Below are 26290 nucleotides of genomic sequence, written 5' to 3'. Positions count from 1 at the left end.
TTTACTAGACTTTAAAGTATTTGTTGATTTCCCTTTCACAAGGCCATGCTGACTTTCCTTAAGAGCCGGATATAACATCTTTAATAATAGCTTCTAATATTTTTCTTAAAGTCTGTCTCCTGTTTTGAATAAAGCGGATATACAGTATTTGCCATTTTATATTCTAATAGAACCTTTTTCCAAATCTACAATATTTTGGAGAATTAAAACACATTCATTACCTATCACTTAGCTTAAGAGCATAAAAAGACCATTAGAATCAGACCCACTGCTTCAATAATTCACTCAGTACCATTCCTATATTGAACATTCCTCTTTCCCATCCAATTCCCAATTTACTGCTGTAACTGGGATGCTTCTTGTATCATGCGCAGTGATGATTCATATATAATACCTTCTCAAGACCATAAGACCATTAAACCTCACGGCAGAATTAGATCATTTGCCCATCAAGACAGCTGCATCATTTGATTGTGGCTGATCTATTTTCCCTCTCAGTCCCATTCACAGAGAAAATAATGCATTATCCACCTTGTCATCTTCCATTATTAATTCTCTAGTTTCAAGACCAGTGCTCAATGACTTTCTTTCGTTTTTCAAATAACTTCAGTAAACATTCTACTTGTAGCAAATCACATGGAAGGATCATTGTATCAGTCAAGGCAGGTGAACAGAATTTTTAGAAACACAAGAGAATCAGCATTGCCCAGTACCCAGGGAACAATGGCTTTCATGGCACACCTGGAGAGCTCAGGAAAGCTACTTAAAAGAAATGGGACTTTCTCTAAGCTGTGAAGTTTTAAATTATTTGCCGATTAAGTATTTAAATACATACTAGACAATATAGAAATAGTCAAGGAATATTGGAGCGAAGAATGTAAAAAGATACACAACTATTTTCAAAATCACCTCTTTAAAATGTTCACCAAATGACACGTACTTACTAACAGTTTGTTTTGGGTCAAGAAACCCAGTACTATAAGTTGCCACATCCACACCATTGCAGGTGGTTCCTCCAGGTTGAGTTGAAATTGTAGCTTTGATGGAGTAACCAATCCCTCCTTGGACCAGCCAATAGCTACTGCTGCTTCTGTTGCATTGAATTAATCCCAGTGAATCAAAAGTCTGTTCTTCACTCAGTAACAAAACATGATGCACACATTGACCTAAAAAGACATAAACAAGTCAAAGGTATTTAGAACATTCACTTCACCATTAGCATTGTTTACATCAACTGGATTTTCTCTACAGAATACATGCTGAACCAAAGAGGCAAAGTTTCCTCAGAGCAACATTCACAGAACGGTTTCTACTTCGCTTTCAGAGAAAGTGCAAGATCTGCGCCAGGTGCGCCGAACTGCAGCTCCTGAGGGACTGAGTTAGGGAACTGGAGCAGCAGCTCGATGACCTTCGCCTGGTCAGGGAGAGTGAGGAGGTTTTAGAGAGGAGTTACAGGCAGGTGGTCACTCCGGGGCCACGGGAGGCAGATAGATGGGTCACGGTCAGGAAGGGGAAGAGGCAGGTACTAGAGAGTACCCCAGTGGCTGTACCCCTTGACAATAAGTACTCATGTTTGAGTACTATTGGGGGGACAGCCTACCTGGTGGAAGTGACAGTGGCCAGGCCTCTGGCACAGAGGACAGCCCTGTAGCTCAGAAGGGTAGGGATAGAAGAAAGAGGACCATAGTAATAGGGGACTCGATAGTCAGGGGTTCAGACAGGCGGTTCTGTGGAGGTGATCGGGAGTCCCGGATGGTAATTTGCCTCCCTGGTGCCAGGGTTCAGGACGTTTCTGATCGCGTCCAAGATATCCTGAAGTGGGAGGGTGAGGAGCCAGAGGTCGTGGTACATGTAGGTACCAATGACATAGGTAGGAAAGGGGAAGAGGTCCTGAAACAAGAGTATAGGGAGTTAGGAAGGCAGTTAAGAAGAAGGACCGCAAAGGTAGTAATCTCGGGATTACTGCCTGTGCCATGCGACAGTGAGAGTAGAAATGGAATTAGATGGAGGATGAATGCGTGGCTGTGGGATTGGAGCAGGGGGCAGGGATTCAAGTTTCTGGATCATTGGGACCTCTTCTGGGGCAGGCGTGACCTGTTCAAGTAGGACGGGATACACTTGAATCCTGGGGGGACCAATATCCTAGCAGGTAGGTTTGCTAGGGCTACAGGGCAGACTTTAAACTAGTAAGATGGGGGGGGGGCGGGAATCAATTTGAGGAAACTATGGGAGAGGAGGTTAGTTCACCAGTAGAGCAAGTAAGTAGACAGTGTGTGAGGGAGGAAAGGCAGGTGATGGAGAAGGGATGTGCTCAGCCCGAAGATGTAGGGGAGAAGAAAGAAAAGGATAATAAATTTGAATGCATTGTTAGGGATGAAAAGAGAGGAGGAGGTGGAGAGTATCTTAAATGTATCTATTTTAATGCTAGGAGCATTGTAAGAAAGGTGGATGAGCTTAAAGCGTGGATTGATACCTGGAATTATGATGTTGTAGCTATTAGTGAAACATGGTTGCAGGAAGGGTGTGATTGGCAACTAAATATTCCTGGATTTAGTTGCTTCAGGTGTGATAGAGTAGGAGGGGCCAGAGGAGGAGGTGTTGCATTGCTTGTCCGAGAAAACCTTATGGCGATGCTTTGGAAGAATAGATTAGAGAGCTCCTCTAGGGAGCCTATTTGGGTGGAATTGAGGAATGGGAAAGGTGTAGTAACACTGATAGGACTGTATTATAGGCCACCTAATGGGGAGCGTGAGTTGGAAGAGCAAATGTGTAAGGAGATAGCAGATATTTGTAGTAAACACAAGGTGGTGATTGTGGGAGATTTTAATTTTCCACACGTAGACTGGGAAGCTCATTCTGTAAAAGGGCTGGATGGTTTAGAGTTTGTGAAATGTGTGCAGGATAGTTTTTTGCAACAATACATAGAAGTACCGACTAGAGACGGGGCAGTGTTGGATCTCCTGTTAGGGAATGCGATAGGTCAGCTGACAGATGTATGTGTTGGGGAGCACTTCGGGTCCAGTGATCACAATAGCATTAGCTTCAATATAATTATGGAGGACAAGACTGGACCTAGAGTTGAGATTTTTGATTGGAGAAAGGCTAACTTTGAGGAGATGCGAAGGGATTTAGAGAGAGTGGATTGGGTCAAGTTGTTTTATGGGAAGAATGTAATAGAGAAATGGAGGTCATTTAAGGGTGAAATTATGAGGGTACAGAATCTTTATGTTCCTGTTAGGTTGAAAGGAAAGGTTAAAGGTTTGAAAGCACCATGGTTTTCAAGGGATATTAGAAATTTGGTTCGGAAAAAGAGGGATGTCTACAATAGATATAGGCAGCATGGAGTAAAGGAATTGCTCGAGGAATATAAAGAATGTAAAAGGAATCTTAAGAAAGAGATTAGAAAAGCTAAAAGAAGATACGAGGTTGGTTTGGCAAATAAGGTGAAAGTAAATCCGAAAGGTTTCTACAGTTATATTAAAAGCAAGAGGATAGTGAGGGATAAAATTGGCCCCTTAGAGAATCAGAGTGGTCAGCTATGTGTGGAGCCGAAGGAGATGGGAGAGATTTTGAACAATTTCTTCTCTTCGGTATTCACTAAGGAGAAGGATATTGAATTGTGTAAGGTGTGGGAAACAAGTAAGGAAGTTATGGAACCTATGACAATTAAAGAGGTGGAAGTACTGGCGCTTTTAAGAAATTTAAAAGTGGATAAATCTCCGGGTCCTGACAAGATATTCCCCAGGATCTTGAGGGAAGTTTGTGTAGAAATAGCAGGAGCTCTGACGGAGATCTTTAAGATGTCATTAGAAACAGGGATTGTGCCGGAGGATTGGCGTATTGCTCATGTGGTTCCATTGTTTAAAAAGGGTTCTAGAAGTAAGCCTAGCAATTATAGACCTGTCAGTTTGACATCAGTGGTGGGTAAATTAATGGAAAGTATGCTTAGAGATAGTATTAATAATTATCTGGATAGACAGGATCTGATTAGGAGTAGCCAGCATGGATTTGTGCGTGGAAGGTCATGTTTGACAAAACTTATTGAATTTTTTGAAGAAGTTACGAGGAATGTTGACGAGGGTAAGGTAGTGGATGTAGTCTATATGGACTTCAGCAAGGCCTTTGACAAAGTTCCACATGGAAGGTTAGTTCAGAAGGTTCAGTCGTTAGGTATTAATGCTGGAGTAATAAAATGGATTCAACAGTGGCTAGATGGGAGATGCCAGAGAGTAGTGGTGGATAATTGTTTATCGGGATGGAGGCCAGTGACTAGCGGGGTGCCTCGGGGATCTGTTTTGGACCCAATGTTGTTTGTAATATACATAAATGATCTGGATGATGGGGTGGTAAATTGGATTAGTAAGTATGCCGATGATACTAAGGTAGGAGGTGTTGTGGATAATGAGGTGGGTTTTCAAAGCTTGCAGGGAGATTTATGCCGGTTAGAAGAATGGGCTGAATGTTGGCAGATGGAGTTTAATGCTGAGAAGTGTGAGGTTCTACATTTTGGCAGGAATAATCCAAATAGAACATACAGGGTAAATGGTAGGGCATTGAGGAATGCAGTGGAACAGAGAGATCTAGGAATAATAGCGCATAGTTCCCTGAAGGTGGAGCCTCATGTAGATAGGGTGGTGAAGAAGGCTTTTGTAATGCTGGCCTTTATAAATCAAATCATTGAGTACAGAAGTTGGGATGTAATGTTAAAATTGTACAAGGCATTGGTAAGGCCAAATTTGGAATATTGTGTACAGTTCTGGTCACCGAATTATAGGAAAGATATCAATAAATTAGAGAGAGTGCAGAGACGATTTACTAGGATGCTACCTGGGTTTCAGCAATTAAGTTACAGAGAAAGGTTGAACAAGTTAGGTCTCTATTCATTGGAGCGTAGAAGGTTGAGGGGGGACTTGATCGCGGTATTTAAAATTTTGAGAGGGATAGATAGAGTTGACGTGAATAGGCTGTTTCCATTGAGAGTAGGGGAGATTCAAACGAGAGGACATGATTTGAGAGTTAGGGGGCAGAAGTTTAAGGGAAACACGAGGGGGTATTTCTTTACTCAGAGAGTGATAGCTGTGTGGAATGAGCTTCCTGTAGAAGTAGTAGAGGCCAGTTCAGTTGTGTCATTTAAGGTAAAATTGGATAGGTATATGGACAGGAAAGGAGTGGAGGGTTATGGGCTGAGTGCGGGTAGGTGGGACTAGGTGAGATTAAGAGTTCGGCACGGACTAGGAGGGCCGAGATGGCCTGTTTCCGTGCTGTGATTGTTATATGATTTATATGGTAAAAATCTCTACAGATGAGGAACTTCTCAAAGTTCAAGTTGCTAAATATAACTTGTATTTAAGACCATAGGATATCGGAGCAGAGGTAGGCCATTCAGCGCATTGAGCCTGCTCCACCATCCAATCACGGGCTGATCCAATTCTTCCAGTCATCCCCACTCCCCTGCCTTCACCCCATACCCTTTGATGCCCTGAAGAATCAAGAACCTATCTATCTCAGCCTTAAATACACCCAATGATAGAATCATAGAACCCTACAGTACAGAAACAGGCCCTTCAGCCCATCTAGTCTATGCCAAACTATTATTCTGCCTAGTCCCATTGACCTGCACCTGGACCATAGCCCACCATACCCCCAGCATCCATGTACTTAACTTCTCCTAAGTGTTGAAATCGAACCCACACCCACCACTTCTGCTGGCAGCTTGTACCACACTCTCACCACCTTCCGGGTGAAGAAGTTCCCCCTCATATTCCCCTTAAACATTTAATCCTTTGCAGTTAACCTACGATTTCTGTCTCATCCCTTTCCTTTTCCAGTGTACACAAATCTAATTGGCAAATCATCAATTCACATACAGTTATTCCAAGTTTTCATATTACATTTCATGGTCATGACACGGTGGCCTTAGTGGAAAAATCAATGTCAATTGAGCGTCTACTCCACAGAGAACCTTTGTTCAATCTGCAGTTGCAACCCCAATTTCTGTCACTTGAATTGACATTCCTATTCCCTTCCATCTGTGGCCTTCTACAATGGGGCTTCCATCTGGGTATGCTGCAGCCTTTAGGAACTGGTATAGAATTCAGCAATTTCAAGTAATCTTCTTTCCCCAAAGTAAAATCATTACAATAATCACAAGCATGAGAAAATCTGCAGATACTGGAAATCCAAAGCAACACACACACACAATGCAGGAGGTTCCTCCAGTATTTTACATGTGTTGCCATCATGATAATGTTATCCATCTGCAATATTAAAACATTTTTTCTCCATAAAGATTATTTGATATGCTGGGCTACTCCAATATTCTATGTTTAGTTCATTTCTCTCTAATACCTTGGCAATGCATTTTGCAAGCTTTCATCGTATCTATCTGATTTAGCTTCTTGAAACGCCTTCAATCATTTCATCAACCAGAAGGCTTCAAAAGCACAGTTTCAGCATGACAATATCTCAGCCCAGAGATATTCTCATTGTTCTGTCCTCCCCAAACTCTCTACAAGTTGAAACTAGTTTGCTTTCACATTTTCTCAGTCTATTTGACCTGAAGTGTTAACTCTGTTCCTCTTGCTAAAGATACTGTATAACAGAACATAGAATGTGCAACAGCATGGTACAGCAACATAAGCATCCCTAATGTACCTACCTCTACCACCAGCCCCGGCAGTTCGTTCCATGCACTTACCACTCTGATTTTCCTCCAATCACCTTAGAATTATGCAATCTCATTCTAGTCATTGCCACCTTGGGGAAAAGGTGCTGGCTGTCCACTCTCTCTATGCTTCTCTCACGTACATGTTTATCAAATCACCTCTCATTCTATTTCACTCCAAAGAGAAAAGCTCTACCTCACTCAACCTTTCCTCATACACCGTGCTTTCCAATCCAGACAGTGATGCACCATCAATAACTCTCTGAGACGTGAGGCGAGATATCGGCTTTTATTGGCTGGAAGAAAGAACAAGCAGCAATTGACCACCATGCTACATCCTGGAGACTGAGACCAGGGCTCAGGCCCCAATCGCCTTTATACCAGGGTCTGTGGGAGGAGCCACAGGAGCAGTCAGCGGGGGGTGGGGGGGGGGGGGTGTCCAGATAGGTATATGTAGTTCACCACAGGCAGCATCCTGGTAAATCTCCTTTGCACCCTCTCTAAAGCTTCCCCACCCTTCCTCTAATGAGGTGACCAGAATGGAACACAATACTACAAGTGTGATCTAACCACAGTTTTATAGAGCTGCAACTTTGCTTGCGGTTCTTGAACTCAATTCCCCAACTAATTAAGTGCGTACAAAGGTCAACACATCATACACATTTTTAACCATGCTATCAGCTTACGAGGCAACTTTGAGGGATCTATAGATGTCAACCCAAAGATGATTCTGTTCCACCACACTGTAAGAATCCTACCATTGTCCTTGTACTCTGCATTCACCTTGACCTTCCAAAGTGAGACATTTCACACTTCTCTGCATTGGAGAATTTGCTGAATATTTTCAGCATTTTCTGTTTCTATATTATGTCTTTCATTTTGAAAGATGTGTTGAAGCACTTCACCACAATGGACAGTGAATCAAGCCGAGCTTTAAGGAGAGTCTAGAAGAGGAGAGGTGGAGGGAATTAGGGATGTTTTTCCAAATTTTGGGCATAATTGCGAATGTGATGCAAAGAACGAACAAGTCAGTTAAACAGAGAATTCTGGTTCAATTGTTCATTTGTGCAGCTGAGAAGGCTGTAAACAGACAAGGCTACAAACTGATTCAAACACAAAATAACAAACTCCTAGAACTAGGACTTGGCATGCTGCTGGGAAACTGAATCCTTGACTTTGCACTTTACTGCTGCTGTTAAATAAGTAATTTCACATCATATGATAATAAACTTGATCCCAGTTCTGATTTTGAATTTTTTACAAATGCAACAGAGCAACATGTTAACTACTCTGTCCAAGTTCGCATGTAATCGCATAATTGTGAACAGAGCCTGGTTTATCATGAAAACTGGCCTTCTCTCCACGGACTCTGTCTACGCTTCCAAAGCCTTGGGAAAGCAGCCAACATAATTAAGGATCTTCCCACCCTTGTCATTCTCTCTTCTCCCTCACTTCCATCAGGCAGAAGATATAAAAGCTCCAGATCACATACCACCAGACTTAAGGACAGCTTCTATCTCCTGTTACAAGACTCTTGGATGGACTTCTGGTACAGTAAAGAAGAACTTGTGATTTTCAATCTATCTCACCTTGGTCCTTGCACATTATTTGTTAAGTGCACCGCACTTTCTCCATGAGTGCAACACAATATTCTGCATTCTGTTTTGTTTCCATTTTGTTCTTCCTTAATCTATGCACTGTACATAAAATGATCTCTTTGGATGGCATGTTAATAAATCTTTTCACTGTCCCTCAATACAGGTGACAATAATAATCCAAGCACCAGTTGCAAATCAATCCTAGATGATCAGGAGCCAACATAGGCCAGCAATGACAAGGGACAACAGACAACGATTTGGTTTGGGGACAGGAAAACAGGCAACACACGAAATGCTGCAGGAACTCAGCAGGCCAGGCAGCATCTATGGAAAAAAGTACAGTCGATATTTTGGGCCAAACCCCTTCGGCAGGACTCCCAAAACATCGACTGCATTTTTTCCATAGAAGCTACCTGACCTGCTGAGTTCCTCCAGCATCTTGTGCGTGTTGATGGGATTTCCAGCATCTGCAGATTCTCTCTTGTTTGTGACTTGAGGCAACAAGGAACAGAGCTTTGAATGTGTCAAGCTCTGCAAAATGCTGATAATGGGCAGAACATTTTTAGAGTAATCAAATTCAAATTTGAAATTTGAAGCGGTGGGCCAGTAACAAGGTTGGAATTGGTCAGTTTTGTGATATTAAAGATGTGTGTTTGGTAACTCATCTCAAAATTCAACTTCTGATATGAGGACCTTGGGGAGTGAAATTTGAGGCAAGAATGTGGAGGTGGTAGGCATCTGGGCTGAAGTACCAAGGGTGTTATAATGAATTGACGAGAAGGCAACATTAACAGTGCACAGTTCTGAGCATATTCAGCATGTTGGCTGCCGTCACAATAAAATGTAGCCAGCTGTTCAATAGTAAACTAGTGTTTAATTAGTTTAATGGTATGCCTCATTGGGACCAGTAATTCAATGTGACAGAAAATAATCTGATAATTGCATTAAATTTGTAACTCAGGATTGTTGTCAAGAGTTCAGAGGTTCACTAATCCTTTTAGTGAAAGTCATCTGTCACTCCTACCTGGTCAGAGTCCATACACACAGCAACGTGACTGACTTTGAATGACCTCCAGCAAAAAACTCATTTAGAAATGGGTAATAGATGTTGATCTTGTTAGCAACACCCACATCCTGTGAGTGAATAAAAAAAACCTGCCTAGGCCCAAGGAGGACTTCTATGGGAAACGTACCTTTTGTTGAAGCTTTTATTACAATACCTTTGATCTTAAGTATCTTCTGTGACTTGCCTTACTTGGTTGCTATCAGCTTGTGTTTATCTATTGTTGTGAAATTGTTATTCTGCTGTAAACGGTGCCCTTCTCATACTACTTTTATATTTAATTTTATTTTTTTCCATTTTATCTTGTTATATACTTCAAAAATAGTAAAACACAATTACAATGTCTGTTTTACTGGTTAGAAATAAATGTCAGTATTTCTAAGCATATTATTAATATGACTCTGTGGCTTCCAAATAAATTTAAAAATGTGCGGTAACCACTTTCCCATGTCTAAACCACTTATATCAAAGTTAGCACGTTTGAATTATGGCTGGGAATTCATTTAGAATTACAGTCAAGTACTATAAACCTGTATTTTCTGAGAAGACTGTACAAATCATGTTATAAATAACCTGAGGTAACTGGAAAGCAACCACAGTTTATCAATTGCTTCTAATCTCACTTACTCGCTTCCAAGTTTCCTCTGCTCTTCTTGTTGTGCCTCCTCCCCCCCCCCACCTGCCCTCCCAACATCACACAGATACAATCACACACATCCAAGTAATGTGGTTGAAGGGAAGCAAAAATCTAGAGCAAGGTTGTCTGTAGTGAAATCTTCAACAGTATCGGGGAAATGCTGCTGACATGAATTATATCCCAAAAGTGCAGAGATACACACAGAAATGATAGATATTGAGTTACTGCCGAAGCCAATGGCGTGAGAGCTGATTGGTTCACATACAAGTGGTAAGAACGGTACCTTTGTAAGGCCAGCCAGTGAAAGTTCCCAATTATTAGAAGGAAGAAAGCCTAGGAAGTTATAACATTGGCCACAGCAGTTTGAAATCTGTTTACAGTAATAGGGATTCATCATTGTGACTTGATCTCCATGCTATCCCAGAGGACACAGATTTCTCATGAGATTGTTAGAGAAAAGTGTAAGGTGCAGAGGGACAAAGGAAGATCTAAAACCCCTTGTAACTGCAAATGACACTATTCAAGCCCCACATGAGTTTATTGGCCAAGCTACAGATTTTACAGGAAGTTAATGAAAACTCTGGCCAGCAGAAGTTATTTTCCACTAGGCCAAGAAGTAATGCGATTAATATAAAAGTAAAAAGATACTAATAATACAACAACCATGCTGAATTATTACCCATGCTCTGGAAAGGACAACAGTGCATATACAAAATTCGGTTATGAAAACATTGACCAAAGCTAGTCGTTGATAAATCCTACATCATCCAGACAGAGATTATCAACTGAAGAGACAGACCTGAATTCATCTTCAGACCACACGAGGGCTGAAAGAACAGAAAATGTCAACAACACCACCGACATTAGCACAAAAACAGAAATGAGTTCAAATTTTACAGTGATAGCAATTCACTATCGCAACAAATTCTGCACTAACTCAGAGAAAAAAATGACCAGAACTAAGTCAATGAAATGATGGCGTAAAATTTTACTGTGCAGACAATCCTGTAAATAGAGTTTACGATCAGAAAAGATCACTACTTCAAAAAAAATTCTTAAATTAAAAGGAGAAAATACAATGCTATATACTATAGTGAGATTGGATAAGGAACTAGCATTGTATATGTACCATATCAATCTCTTGTTTACCAAACCAACTTAATACATATTTTATCACTCAGCAAACAATATGGCATAAAAAATAACAATAATTACATTGCTGAGTTACTGGTGATAGTCTGGAAAATAATTAACAAGCATGCCCAGGAAAACAACAATTCACAGCAGTGGTTTTCGCTTCACTTGCTCAAGGTGAGATAGCTATTTATCCCCACCCAAGAATGCCAAACTTCAAAGTTTAAGATTCTTTTAAGGAGACATCTGGTATTCCTCAGAGCCTGTGAAAATAATCTTACTTCATCTTAATTCATCCAAGTTGCTATTGGTTTCATTTCAAGGAAGTCTATGACCAAAAGCAACAATTTGGTTTTAGGTCAGCCTTTGACAGATCACAACACACAAGGCAATTGCAGGAGCAACGCCAGAGGTTAAATGTTTGTGCATTCTGCAACAAAAGCATCACTGTTGCAATGCTGAACTCAAAAGCATTTCAGTGTGTCTGCAACGACTCCAACACAACACAAAACCTCCTTCTGCCAAAAGAGCAAAATCAGCAATAAAATAAAGCAAACACATACTGCGAATGGCACATTACTATCCGATCAAGATCCCACTCACAATTAAATTGGAAACACGCTGTCAGTCTGGACCTGGATTTGGAACCTGCATCTCAGCAAGACCCAACCATCAGCCGTCACTATGTTTAGAACATAGAACAGTGACACACGGGAACAGGCCCTTCAGCCACAATCTTATGTCAGACTTATTAAATATCCTAACTTAACTAGCCCCTTCTGCCTGTACAAGTGGATCTTCCTCCATTCTCCGCATATTCATGTGCCGATCTAAGAGTATTTTAGATGCCTCTGTAGTATTTGCCTCCACTACCACCTTGCCAGCACATTCCAGCTGCCCGCCATTCTCTGTATAAACTTAATAAACAGCATCCTATCTTTCCAGCTTGGCCCACCACAGCCCCTGGTCAGTTATGATGACAACCCACAATGCAAAAACACTGAACTTGTTCCTCTCTGTGTGGCTGCTTCCTCACCTGCTGCATACACTCTCGTCATTTTAGATTTTCTGCATCTGCGGAGCCTTGGATCTTTGGTTTGTAGCGTTCACTTCTTGCATTGCTTTTCCCTTTCATTTAACCTCTGTCCTCATGTCATTTTACACTCCACCAGGCAGGTGAGCTGAATTAACAACTCTTCACCAACTCTTCTCTGCCTCCCAATCTCCAGTCACATTCCCTTTCTGCCTCTTCATCCGATCCACCGTCTTCAACTTAAAGCATGTTTTAATATTTAATTTTCTTCAGCTCTGATGAAAAGTCACCGACCTTAAGTGTTACCAGTTTCCCACTACATCAACTCTACCCAGAATGCTGTGTATTCTCATCATTCACTGTTTATGCAGTATCTCTAGGACCAAGTAGAATAGAGTGGGATTCCCCTGATTAGAATAAGGACCACAGTCTTTTTTTTAAAACAGACACTAATAATATGAACTTAGAGCTGCAATGTTATCTTAAAATATTCAGCTAACACAGAAGTGTCGTAATAGTTTGGAAGGTAGTAATAGGCCTCAAAAAAGTAGCAGAAGGCTGTTAGAATGCACAGGCACAAGCCGGTGAAATTAATTCAATGCAGAAAAGTAGAGATGATTTATAAAATTGAGGGGAAAATCAGAGATTTTGAGGCATATTTGAAGGTAATAGGACAAATTTAACAAGTAGTTAAAACTTAAAGTAGTCCTGACTGTATAAAATGAAGTATGGCATACAAATACCAGTAAAGTATGCTAAACCCGTGTTACAAACCAGAGAAAATCTGCAGATGCTGGAAATATGGCCTGCTGAGCCCCTCCAGCATTTTGTAGGTTTTGCCCTAAACCTTCAGCCTACTGGGAGCAATCTAGAATAGAATGTAAGTTTTAAAGAAGGTACAGCAAGAGTTAATTTAATAATCCTAGATATATCCAATTACTGTTATGTGTTGGTGGGTGTAACTAGAAAAGGCTGTTGTTCTTCTTAGAGCAGAAGAGGTCTGCTGGCCAAAGTTTTCATTAACTTTCTGTAATTTCTGTAGCTTGGCCAATAAGTTCATATGGGGCTTGAATAGTGTCATTTGACATGTTTAAGGTAATGAAAATTATACACAGAATAAACTAAAGTGAAATTATTTCTGGGTGGTGGGTTATAGTTTCAGAATGCAAATTAAACTGAAGTGACAGAAGGACATATATAACATGGAAATTGAATATTTAGGATTTGGAATACACTACCTCACTGGCAGTGGATAAGGAGTTAATAAAGTTATACCAAGATGCTTTATAATCTTGCCACTATCAGATCCACGCTCAGAAGACATTGGCCAAAAGTTTTCGCATGGCCAGAGCAGGGCTGAGCAGCTTTTTACAAAAAACACAGATACTGTGCTGAATAGGTGCAGAAGGAAGAGAAAAGTTCCATGGTTATACAAGGTAAAGCAGAAAAGTGAATTCTGTTTTGCATCACTTTTAATGTCTTGCCCTTTCTTAATTTCTGAATATCGTCAGCTTTCATTGTAGAAAGAGATTGCGAAATGAAAAACACCATGAATTGAAAATGACAATGGAGGGATGTAAAAGATAAAGGTTTCAGGAGTTTATATGCCCGTTTGTGTCGATGAGAAGAACTTTGTAACCCACATGAAATTTGCACTTATAAGAACACAGTGACAGTAGTAAGATTAGCTGACCCTCTAGCCTTTTTGCTTAAGGCCAAAAATTCCAGATGATACACACTTACAGCACAAAAAAGTTATTTCCCCTGTGGCCTTTATTCAATCACCTAAACTAGATTAGTAACCCTTTTGCAACATTTATTGTACCTCAGCAATGTTAATTCGATTTACTAATCATTTAAAGATATTTAAGGTGAAGAGATTGCGGTAAGTGCAAATAATACACTAAACAAACTTATATGTTACAGCCAAATCACCCTAAAGATTGACATTTTCAACACTCATTACTAGTTTAATTGAGCTACATACCTGTTTTCAAGCTTTGAACATATTCTTCATTAGCAACTGTAAAAAACCCAAAGCATATTCTGTCAATAACTTCAAGCAACACACACAAAATTCCAGTGGAACGCAGCAGGCCAGGCAGCATCTATAGGAAGAAGCAATGTTGACATTTTGGGCCGAGTCCCTTCGTCAGGACTAATTGAAATAAAAGATAGTAAGAGATTTGAAAGTAGGAGGGGGAGGGGGAAATCTGAAATGACAGGAGAAGACCGGAGGGGTGGGGTGAAGCCAAGAGCTGAAAGGTGATTGGCAAAAGGGATACAGAGCTGGAGAAGGGAAAGGATCTGTCAATAACTTAGTCACTTTTACTTTGAAGCATCCATTTGCCATACAATGCTTTAAAGAGAATAGAAAAGCACATAATTGCACATACATGGCCGCTCCACAGAGAGAGTTAAGGGCATCAGGTTTCTGGGAATGCATGTAACAGATGGTCTCACTTAGTCCCTCAACACCACCTCCTTGGTCAAGAGAGCACAGCAACACAGTAACAGCTGCCTGAGGAGACTGAGGCAAACGAGGCTCTCTCTCTCTCTCTCTCATCCCATTTTAACCAATTTTTACAGGAGCACCATTGAGCTTGTCCTGACCAGCTGCAACCTGGCTTGGAACAGAAATTGCAAGGCATCCGACTGCAAGTTCATACAAAGGATTGTGAGGAATCGTGAGAGGATTACTGGGGTCTCTCTTCAACCCCCTTAAGGATATTTATCAGGAGCACTGTATACACAGGGCCTTAGCATTGCCAGTGATCCCTTCCATCGATCCATCAATCTCGTTGGCACCCTACCATCAGGCAGGAGGTACTGTAGCACTGGGAGAAGATCTGTTAGGATGGAAAACTGCTTCATCCACCCCCAAGGCCGTAAGATTACTGAACTCCCTGCCACCACCCAGGTCTCATCATGTATGAAGCACCAGTAGCATTATTATACTTTTTACATGTGTCACATATGCACCTTACTATCTGTTAAAATATTTGTGGTAATATTACTTTATGAGTTCTGTATGTGAGTTATGTGGACTGTGTTGTGCACCTTGTCTGGAGGGACATTGTTTCATTTGGCAGTATACAAGTATATGGTTGAATGACAATAAACTACAACTTTGACAAAAGAATTTGGTAAGTAAACAGACCAATAACAAAATTCTCTTTGCGATATAAAGAAATTTATAATATTGAATATAAAATCATGAGTGTGTCAGACTTAGTGTCAGCTATCAAGCTTTTGGTTCATGTTCTATGTCTCCATCAATATGGTTTCTAAGTGTTTTGATTTGCTTATTGAATTTTCTCATTTTTTCCCATAGAATTCACAAATTCTCTGTTGCTGTATTTCAGTTAACTTGCATTTCCCTTAAGAGCTTGAATTGATTTACAGTAAAGAGGATGGTGATAATTACTTGGCCAGCTTTGTTTCTCTTAACAAAAACCTGATACTCTCTCAACACGGTGTCTTCAACCATGTTCATTATCTGCTTGCAGCCCAACATCCCTGAGGCACCTTCAAGGGACAAATCAAGTCAATAAAATTCAGCAACATTTAAAAAATATATGCTTAATGTGATCTCCAATAGAATAATAGAACAATTATCATCTACATTCATACAATCAATTTATCATCAATGTATTAAAGTAATGATCAAAATAGATTGTTTACATCCTTGTCCTGATTCATGCCAAATATAACCAGACTGCTTACCTCGTAGCATGAGAGAAGACAGCTCAATTTTCATAATCCTTCCTACATCAGCAGTTTGGAGATGCTGTCGCAATACATTTATCAGAACTTCAGTACTTAGAGTATATTTAATCAAAAGATCCTTTTCTTTTGGTAATGCAAATTGTAGCCAGAAATATGCAATAGCACCGCTGTGGCTGTAAATGAAAACAATCATATCAGAAAGAAGAGCAGTTAATTCAGATTCAGATTCAGTTTATTGTCATTCAGAAACCACAAATGCAATGCAGTTAAAAAATGAGACAATGTTCCTCCAGAATGATATCACAAAAGCATATGACAAAACAGACTACACCAGAAAATCTACATAACGTTTGGCAATCCCCAATCCAGAGTCCAGAGAGGCTGCTGCGTATTAATATCGCGCTACCGTCTTAGCGCATTCCCCAGAAAGGAACTCCAAATCCACCAAACAAGACCAAAAACTAAAGCTACAAGACCTGCACAAAACCACATAGTTGCAACATATAGTTCCAACAGTGCAACCAATAGCATATTTGATAAAAAACAGACCATGGGCACAGTAAAAATCGTCCAAAGATGTTAAAGGACTATAAGTTCAAAAGAAATCACCACACAGTTTCCACAAGTCCCCAGGGTCCCGACAGACTCGCCATCCCACTCCAGCAGCAGAAGGGAATACCCCCGCTATGGACTTCCACGGTGCCGCCCAACTCAGCCTCGCAGACGCAGCACACACCAAAAGCGACTGACCATAGCGGACTCCGAGTCCGTCAAACCTCTGAGCCGACGACCACCCCCTCCGGCACAGATTCTCCGAGCACCATCCTCTGCCGAGTGTATTAAGACGGCCCCCGCCAATGGCCATCGGCAACGTGACCCCGAGGACTGGGGGCCTGTTCATCCCTGCAGAGTCCCGGACCTCACAGTAGCAGCAGCAACGAAGAAGGTCTTCCTGGAGATTTCCTGATGTTCCTCCGTGCTCCCACATCCGTTTTTCATCCGATTATGATTGCGCATGGCACCCCACTTCACAAATAACAGATATTCAGCTCCAGAGTGGCCGCTGCAAACTGCGTTGTGCCGCCATCTTGGAAATACTTGGAAATAATGCTTCTTAATCAAAATAATTTAGCTACAGCCAAGGTCTGAGAGGACTGGCAAATAGCTAATACTGTTCTGATGTTCAAGAAGGGAAAGAGGGATAATCTTGGAAACTATTTACTGATGAGTCTCATGTCAGTGATAGGGAAGCTGTTGGAGAGGATTCACAGGGGAAAGATTGGTGAGCATTTGGAAAGTCATGGTGAAATTAGGGACAGGCAGCATGGTCTTGTGAGGGGCATGTCATTGATTGGATTTTTGTGGGGTAGGAGAAGGCAATTGATGAAAGTGCAGCTGTGGATGTTGTCTACATGGGTTTTAGTAAGGTGCTTAATAAGGTTCCTCAGGGTAGGCTCACCTAGAAGATGAAGATGCATAGTAACCATGATGGCTTGGATGTTTGCATTCAGAATTGGCTTGGCCTTAGAAAGCAGAGACTAGAGGTCAATGGGAGTTATTCTGGCTGGACAGCCATGTTCCACAAGGATGTGTAGTGTGAGTTATACTGAAGGAATGACTTGAATGAAATCACGGACGGCCAACTTAGTAAGACCGGTAGTGTTGTGGATAGTGTGGAATGTAGCTAAAGAATACAGTGGCTTATGGATCAACTGGAGATATAGACATGGAAATGGCAAATGGAGTTTAATCTAGCCAAGTCTGAGGTGTTGCACTATGGGAGATAAAAAGTAAAGGCACAGTGCACAGTTAATGATAGAACAGTATTCATGTACAGAGGGATCATTGCAGTATAAGTCCATATCTCCCTGAAAGTGGCTACACAGGTCGACAGGCTGGTAAAGAGGGTATATGGCATGGTTACCTTTTTTACTTGAGGCACTGAGTTAAAGTGTTGGGAAATTATGTTGCAATTTTAGTCCGTAGAGGCCTCTGGTATGGTCACACCTGGAGTACTGTGTTCAATCTGATAGGGAACATACGGAGACTTTGTAAAGGGAGCAGAAAAGGTTTGCCCGAATGCTGCCTTGTATTGAAGGGCAGGTGATATGAGGAGGGGTTGGACTGCCTTGTGTTGCTTTCTCTGGAGGAGCAGAGCCTCAGGGTAGACCTGACAGAAGTTTATATGATTATGGGAGGCATGGGAAGACAAGTCAGCTGACATCTTTTTTTTAATCATAGTCAAAATTTCTTAAACTAGAGGGCATGCATTTAAGGTGAGAGAAGTAAGTTCAAAAGAGAAATGTATGGCAAGTTTTTTTCCCTCCACACAGAGAGTACGGGTACCTGAAATGTGCTGCTGGGGGGGGGGGGGGGGTGCGTGGTAGTGGAAGCAAACACAAACTGAGGCATTTAAGGTAGGCACATGAATGCTCAGTGAATGGAGGGATATGGACATCATGCAGGCAGAAGGGATCAATTTAGTTATGTATTTAATTACTAATTTAACCAGTTTAACACCACTTCATGGGCTGAAGGACCTGTTCCTGGTGTTGGGCTGTTCAACATTTTATGCTAGTTTAATGAAAGCCTCGGGAAAAGCCGTCGGTAGTGAATGGCATGGAGTCCTCATGACTTACTAATTTCAAATTCAATTTCATATTTATTATCATAGGTTTATATACAAGTTTTAGTGCCATGAAAATGAGCCTTTTGCAGCAGTAGCGAAGTATGTTACAAACATAACCAATGGAAATTGATATAAATTAACATAAATTATACATAACTAACACATGAAAGTAATTCACAAACTCAGTCTATTTACAGGATAACAACACACAGGGATCAGAAATTACTCAATCGGCCTCCTACTCAGACTTGGTGACTTTAGTTTGAGTGTTAGTATGGGGCAGGAAAGGCTATAGTTTCAAATTGTCAGGAAAAACGGATAATAATTTTGGAATTCTTACTTCAGCTAGTATTGCACTTAATTTTCAAATAAACACAGATACAGTGCTTTCTCAGAAAATGTATACCAGCTCATAGCTGTATAAGGAAGGAAGGGAGGGAACAAATTTGCAACATCGAGATATTGATGATTGTTAACTTTTTTAAACTGAACTAATAGCTACTATGATTAAGCAATATTAGGAACTTTAATATATGTCAGCTAAGTGACTTTGTTTTGACAAGGCTAAGATAAAAAACTTCCTACAGACACAATGAAAGAGAATCGGCATTAATAAAGAACATCATGGTTATTTTACGGATAATATTATTCATTCTGACAAGATGGAAATCACACACAAATAACACAGTAAAACACACATATTACTTCAGCTTGGGAAACTCGAAACCCCTAGCTTGCAAAAGCTACAAAGTTCAGGTCATGACCTGAAAACTAGCCAAAGGAACTGCAACATTTATTTGGATTAATGCTCATCACACTAATTGATATTGACAATTAGTTAATGACACACAGCAAGATGTCAGAAAAGTTCGACCTAGAGATTTTCCATAAGACTCCCAACCCCTACCGGGGTTCAAATTCGTAAAAATCAAGCCTTGCCTATTCATGAATTAAAAGTGTTGTTCACTATTTCTAGAACACAAATTTTAAAGATCGAAAATGTCCTTTATGTACTTTTGCAAAGGACCATGGAAAATGTAATGAGTCAAAACTGAAGAGTCTATCAGACAAATAGAGTTATAAAGTCATAAAACTGTAGAACTATACAAGTTCTCTGATACATGTGACTTCCTACTATGGACAGACTCAGCCTGCAGTTTGCTCGGATCAGGAAGCAGATAAGCTTGTGATCTGACCCTTCTGCTTCACAGCAGCCAAAGCCACCTCCATTTGAATAGTTTCACTGACAGAGAAAAAACCTGTGTTCTAAGGATTAAAACTATTATTTAAACTGAAACAATTTTTTTTTTGGTTTTAAACAAATCCATTTTCATTTTCATTTTCAAATAAAATTCATGTTTTCCAACTGTTCTAGTCAAAAAGAAAAGTGACGTACATGTGAAGTTTAGGAAGTTAAAGTCAGGCAGAATCCTTGAGAAATACATACAGTTTAATCGAGTATTAAGAAGGCCAAAAAGGGGCCGTGAAATTTCCTTGACAAGTAGGATTAAAGAGAATTCCAAGCCTTTTTATACTTATATTAAAACAAAAGGATAACTACTGTGAAAGTAGGACCATTCAAGGATAAGAGAGGAAACTTATGTTTGGAGTCAGAGGATGTGGGCAACTTTGCACCAGTATATGCCAAGGAGGACATGCAGGATAGTGAGATCGGTGTGGAGCAAGCACACTAATGAGCCGGGGAATTTTGAGATCAAGGAGGAGGTGGTGCTAGGTCTTTTAAAGACCATCAAGGTAGACGAATCCCCAAGGTCTGATGGGATAAACCCCAGATTACTGAGAGAGGCAAGGGGAGATTGTCAGGTCTTGAGAAAGATCTTTGTATCGTCAGTAGCAACAGGTGAGGTCCCAGAGGACTGGAGAGAATCCAAAGTTATTCCTTTGTTCAAAAGGGTATAATCCAGATGGTTTTGAAGGCGTTTGGCATCAGATTAGTGGTTTGGAGGTTATTGGGATAGGATTTACATGCATCTGGGAAATCATGAGACAATCAGCATGGTTTTGTGTAACGCAGGTCAGGTCTTACAAATTTGATTTTCTTTGCGAAGGTGACAAATCTGATAAGGATAGGGCAGTGGATTTTAGTAAGGCATTTAACAAGGTCTCTTATGGTAGACTGATCCAGCAGATCGAGATGAATGGAATTCATAGTGATTTAGTAATTTGATTCGATTCAATATTCACTCACCCATGGTGGAGGGGTGCTATTCTTACTGGCAATAGTGTTCCTGACCCTTCGTTTAATTCGGCATCAAGTTCAGCCCTATGTGCTCAAGAGCCTTTTCCTGTGCTGTACTGTTCTATGTTCTGTGTTTTGAGATGTGGGAAGGGCCTCAGTTGCCCCTGCTCTCAAACCGCCCCACCTTGTAGAAGAGCTGCCTCGATGACAGCCTGAGATGTTGGCCACAGTGCAATGGCGGGAGGCCGTCCCTCCAGTGCTGAATGTCAGGTGGGTCAAACACAATTCAGCTATTGTTTTACTTACTCTAATGTTATGGCTTCACCACACAGGATTACTGTCATCATTTCCAATCAGTTTTCATTATAGCTAATCTGTGTCTAATCTAAACTGTCTGTCATTCAATAGGCAAGAACTATTTGAGAAATGCCAACTGTAAACAATTGTAAACAACTGTAAACTGTAAACAATTCATGCAATCCTTATGCTGAGAAACTTGTGGATGCTTTCAAATACTTCTTAGATATTGATTGCTCAAATAAAATTCATGAAAATGTGAAAGTTGAGAGTAGGATTGCCACGTGCTATATGCACCATCTTAGAAATTTGATACTGGACAATTTTCTATCATCGTGCTTACATGTGATTCACAGCTGCCACTAATATAATTTCAATCAGATTAAGGTGACTGGCACTCACCCCAACATACTTTATCTTCTCGTAATTCAAAGCACAGCATGTTATGATTGGCAAAACACTACAGAGATTCAGTTGGCAGAAACTGTTTTGGACAGTATAGGAGCAGGAGTCTCTGTCAAAGTGAGTTCTGATCCCTCTGAGCATGCTGTCATACAGAAAACAACAAGCACCTCCCTCCTTGTGTTCCTAACTGGCTTCCCTCTTCATTCATAGAATACAGAACATTACAGCACAATACAGGCCCTTTGGCCCATACTGTTGTATTGATCTCACCCTTCCTTCCTACATGGCCCTCCATTTTTCTATCATCAATGTGCCAATCTAAGAGTTTCTTAAGTACCCCTAATGTATCTGCCTCTCCCACCACTAGTGGCAGGACATTAAGAGCTTACCTCTGACATCCCACTAGACTCTCTGCGTAACACCTTAAAATGATGCCCTCTTGTATTAGCCATTTCCTCCATGGGAAAAAAATTCCTTGCTATCCATTCGATCCATGAGTCTTATCGTCTTCTACAACTCTGTCACGTTACCTCTCATCCTCCTTTGCTCCAAAGAAAAAAGCACTAGCTTGCTTGACCTATCTTCATAAGGTCTGCCCTCCAGTCCAGGCAGCATCCTGTTAAATTTCCTTTCCACCCCCTCTAAAGCTTCCACATCCTCCCTATAATGAGGCGACCAGAACTAAACACAATATTCCAAATGTTGCACACTTGGACTCAAAAGGGACTTCCAGGCGTGCAGAAGTTTAAAATAACGTCTTTATTTACCTTTCTGGAAATACTGGAACACTAGCGCATCGGCTTACCAAACATGCTGCGGGGCCGTTCTCAAATACTCTATCACACGCGCACTGCTGTCCCCCAAGACCCCTCAGCTGCCCCCAAGTGCCTGTATAAGCTTTGCTCCTCATGACCATCAATTAACCTACTAAAATATTGCCGTTGCTAGTGCAACTGAACATTAATCAAATTGTAATAAACAAACTAACAAACCAAAGCAATAAAAATAATATAACCATCATATAAGAAAATTAGGGGGGTATCCAGTGTCCATTAATATGCTTCACATTACTGTAAGTCCCACACAAGTGTATTCTAACTAGGGTTTTATAGAGCTGGAACAGTACCCTGCAGCTCGTGAATTCAATCCGCTGACTAACGAAGGCCTATACATTATACGCCTTCTTAACAACCCCGTCAACTTGCACAATAACTTTGAGGGATTTAGTGATATGGACCCCAAGATCTTTCTATTCCTCCACACCACCAAAATTCCTGCTGTTAACCCTGTATTCTGCTTTCAAATTTGACCTTACAAAATGAATCACTTCACACTTTTCTGGGTCGAACTCCTACTGCCACTTCTCAGCTGAACTCCGTATCCTGTTTGCGTTCTGTTGCAACCTACAACGACCCCTCCACCCTATTCACAGCTCTACCAACCTTTGTGTCGTCTGAAAACTTGCTAACCTACCCTTCCACTGCTTCATCCAAGTTATTTATAAAAATCACAAAGAGCAGGAATCCCAGAAGAGATCCTTGCAGAACACCACTAGTCACCCACCTCCAGGCAGAACACACACATATGGCAACACCGCTGCACAGCCATTTCTTTGGATCCCATTCCTCCTGACTTTCTGAATGAGCCAACCATGGGGAGCCTTATCAATTGCCTTACTAATATCCATATGCACCACATCCACTGCTCTATCTTAATCAATGTGCTCTGTCACATTCTCAGAGAATTCAATCGGGCTTGTGAAGCCAGATCTGCCCCTCATAAATCCATGCTAAATACCTCCAGTCAGTCTATGCTTCTGCAAATGCTCGTAAATTCTGTCTCTAAAAATCTTCTCCAATAATTCTCCCAGCACTGAAATAAGATTCACTGCTCTCTAATACCCAGGGTTATCCCTACTCCCTTTCTTGAACCAAGGATAATACTGGCCACCCTTCAATCATCTGGTACTATTCAAGTTACCAATAAGCATGCAAAGATCATCACCAAAGGTGCAGCAATCTCTTTCTTGCTTCCTGTAGTAAATTGGGGTATATCCGATCTGGTCCCAGGGATCTATCCAGCCTAACGTTTTAAAAAAGTTCTAGCACATCCTCTTTCTAAACATAAACATGTGTAAGCATTCGTTGTCTTGACCAAGGTTCTGCTTACAGGTGAATACCGAAGCAAAGTATTCATTAAGGACCTCCCTACTTCTTCTGATTTCAGGCACGTTTCCTCTACTGTCCCTGATCGGTCTTATCCTCACTCTGGCCATCCTCCTATTATTCACATACATGTAGAATGCCTTGGGGTTTTCCTTAATCCTACTCATCAAGGCCTTCTCATGCCCCCCTCTAGCTCTCCCATGTCTATTCATCAGCTCCTTCCTGTCTATCTTGCAACTCTCTAGAGCCCTGTCTGATCCTGTCTCCTAAACTTTAACTAAGTTTCTTTCTTCCTGTTGACCAGATATTCCATATCTTTTGTCAAACATGGTTCCTTCACCCTACCAATGGGACATACCTATCCAGAACGCCCAGCTAGTGCTCCCTAAACAAACTCCACATTTCTGTTGTGCATTTCTTTGAGTACATCTGTTCCCAATTTATGCTCCTAGTTCCTGCCTAATTGCAACATAATTCCCCCACACTCAATTAAATACTTTCCCATATTATCTGCTCCCATCCCTCTCCAAGGCTCCAGAAAAAGTCAGGGAGTTGTGATTGCTTTCTTCCAAATGCTCTTCCACTGAAAGATCTGACACTTGACCTTCTTTTCAGAGAAAGACATACACAATTGGCCACATAACGATTAACCTGAATATGCACTGTTTCACTTCACCCGTGATGCATGAGTCATTCACTGCTAGATTTCCTAGCAAATCCATCTGGCTGTTTCCAAAAGTCAGATAAAGACATTCAGCATGTGCCCATGTTGAAGGCAACAATTAAGTTAAGGCCCAGCCATTGAAAGTGGGAGCTCAGTAATGCAGATGCCTGCCACCACCAACCACAAAAGAGATTGAGCTAAGAACGTCAGAAGTAGCAGGAGCATGTGATTCAGACCCTGGTGTTTGCTCCGCCATTCAGATTATGACCTCAGGCTTATTTTCCATCATTAACCCCAAGTCTATCAAGCTAAAGATCTATTGATTTCTGCTCTGAATATTCTCAATGACTGAGCCTCCACAGCTTTCTTCAGCAGAGAATTCTAAATATCCACTGTCCTGTGGGTGAAGAAATTTCCTCTAATTTCATTTCTGAATGGCTGACCATGAGCCCTGGCCCTAGTCATGAGAATTTTATCCTCATCTAGCCTGGCAAGCCTCTAACAAATTTTGTATATTCCAATGAGATGATCACTTATTCTACTGAACTAGCCTGTTTAATTTTTCCTCATACAACACACCCGCCATTTTGGACTTGGTCCAGTGAGCTTCTAATACACTATACTCTCCCAATCACAAGCAAATTGTTCTTCTGAAAAAGCGAGCAATATTCAAACCAATATCCATGATGAATTCTCCCTTGAGACTTGTGTAACTGAAACAAGATACCTCTACTTTCATACTGATATCCTCTTGAGTTAAGGCCAAACTATCGCTCATTCTCCAAATGCTAACTTTCAGTGATTGTTCAAAAGGATACCAAGGTCCTTCTGAACTCCCACACTTTTTTACCTCTCACCATTAAACAAACACTGTCTTTCCATTTTTCTGTTAAAGTAGCTGGCCTCATATCTTTCCTTATTACATTTGTTCTGCCAAGTCCTCACCCATACACTTAACCTGTCTATAACCCTCAAAGTCTATCATTCCTCCTCATTTGCTTTGTATTATCTGCACATTTTACTATATTACACTTGATCCTTCCTTTCCAAATCTCTGAGACTATTAAGTGCTGGGGCACAGCCTTTCAGGACACCACTAGTCCTAACCTCTCTGCCTGAAATGGTCCATTTATTCCAATATGCATGTTCTGATTTTGTTTAATAATCCTTTTAGGGCCCCTTTGATAATATACCGCAACAACGCAATCATCAAAAACTATCAGAATTGTAAAATGGGATTTCCCTTTTATAAATCTATTTTGACTTTGTTCAATCTTATTGTCTTTCCTCAACAGAAGTTTGTTACAGTTTCCTATCACTGATTCCAGGCCAACTGCTCCATAATTTCCTGTTTTTCCCCTTCCTCCATTCTGAAATGGTGTTACATTTGCTTCCTTCAAACCTGGACAATTCTTTATCTTTATGGAATTTTGTAAGTTGTCAACAAAAGCATGCACTACCCATCTCCTTCAACATTCGAGGATGTGGTGACAAGTTCTAGGAATTCTTGCTTTTCATTTTTAATTAATTTTGTTAATAATAACATATTACCACTAACATCCTTGAGCATCTTACTCTTACAAGATCTGTACTTGCCTACTATATCCACGGGGTTTCTACGGCAGGATAGTTCTCATTAGATCATAGAGCAACACAGCAAAGAAACTGACTCTTCGGCCCGTTGAATTCCTACTAACCCACAAACACCCACTTTATCCTCCCCACATTCCTATCAACTCTCCCAAGTCCTACTACTCTCCTATACGGCAGGAGCAATTTAGAGTGGCCAGTTAAACTGACAGAGGGAATCAGGAAATACAAAAGAATCCACACAGTCATAGGAAGAGCATGGAAGATCCACACAAGTAGCACCAGAGATCAGGATTGAACCATAAGTCCTTAAGAGAAAGGAGCAGAATTAGGCCATTTGGCCCATCAGCCATTCCATCATGGCTGATCCAATTTAACTCTCTACTCCAATCTCCTGCCTCTCCCCATATCCCTTCATGCCCTGACTGATCAAGAATCTATCAACCTCAGCCTTAAACATGCTTAAAGCCTTGGCCTTCGTA

At 40.9% G+C, this 26290-nt stretch overlaps 1 protein-coding gene across 2 annotated transcripts in view; it reads right to left on the bottom strand.

Annotated features, from left to right (window-relative positions):
* The window catches only part of LOC132393374 (suppressor of tumorigenicity 14 protein homolog), a 94029-nt gene that overhangs the window by 45694 nt on the left and 22045 nt on the right, over positions 1 to 26290 (bottom strand). For both annotated transcript variants that reach the window (XM_059968499.1, XM_059968501.1), the window contains exons 5-7: positions 15856 to 16031; positions 14117 to 14152; positions 941 to 1166 (exon numbers count right to left, since the gene is read on the bottom strand). In XM_059968499.1, coding sequence (XP_059824482.1) covers positions 941 to 1166; positions 14117 to 14152; positions 15856 to 16031 — 438 coding nt within the window. The remainder of the gene's footprint in view (positions 1 to 940; positions 1167 to 14116; positions 14153 to 15855; positions 16032 to 26290) is intronic.

Source organism: Hypanus sabinus, chromosome 4, assembly GCF_030144855.1.
Source record: "Hypanus sabinus isolate sHypSab1 chromosome 4, sHypSab1.hap1, whole genome shotgun sequence".
Taxonomy (NCBI): Eukaryota; Metazoa; Chordata; class Chondrichthyes; order Myliobatiformes; family Dasyatidae; genus Hypanus; species Hypanus sabinus.
This window is presented reverse-complemented; position numbering and strand designations above follow the sequence as displayed.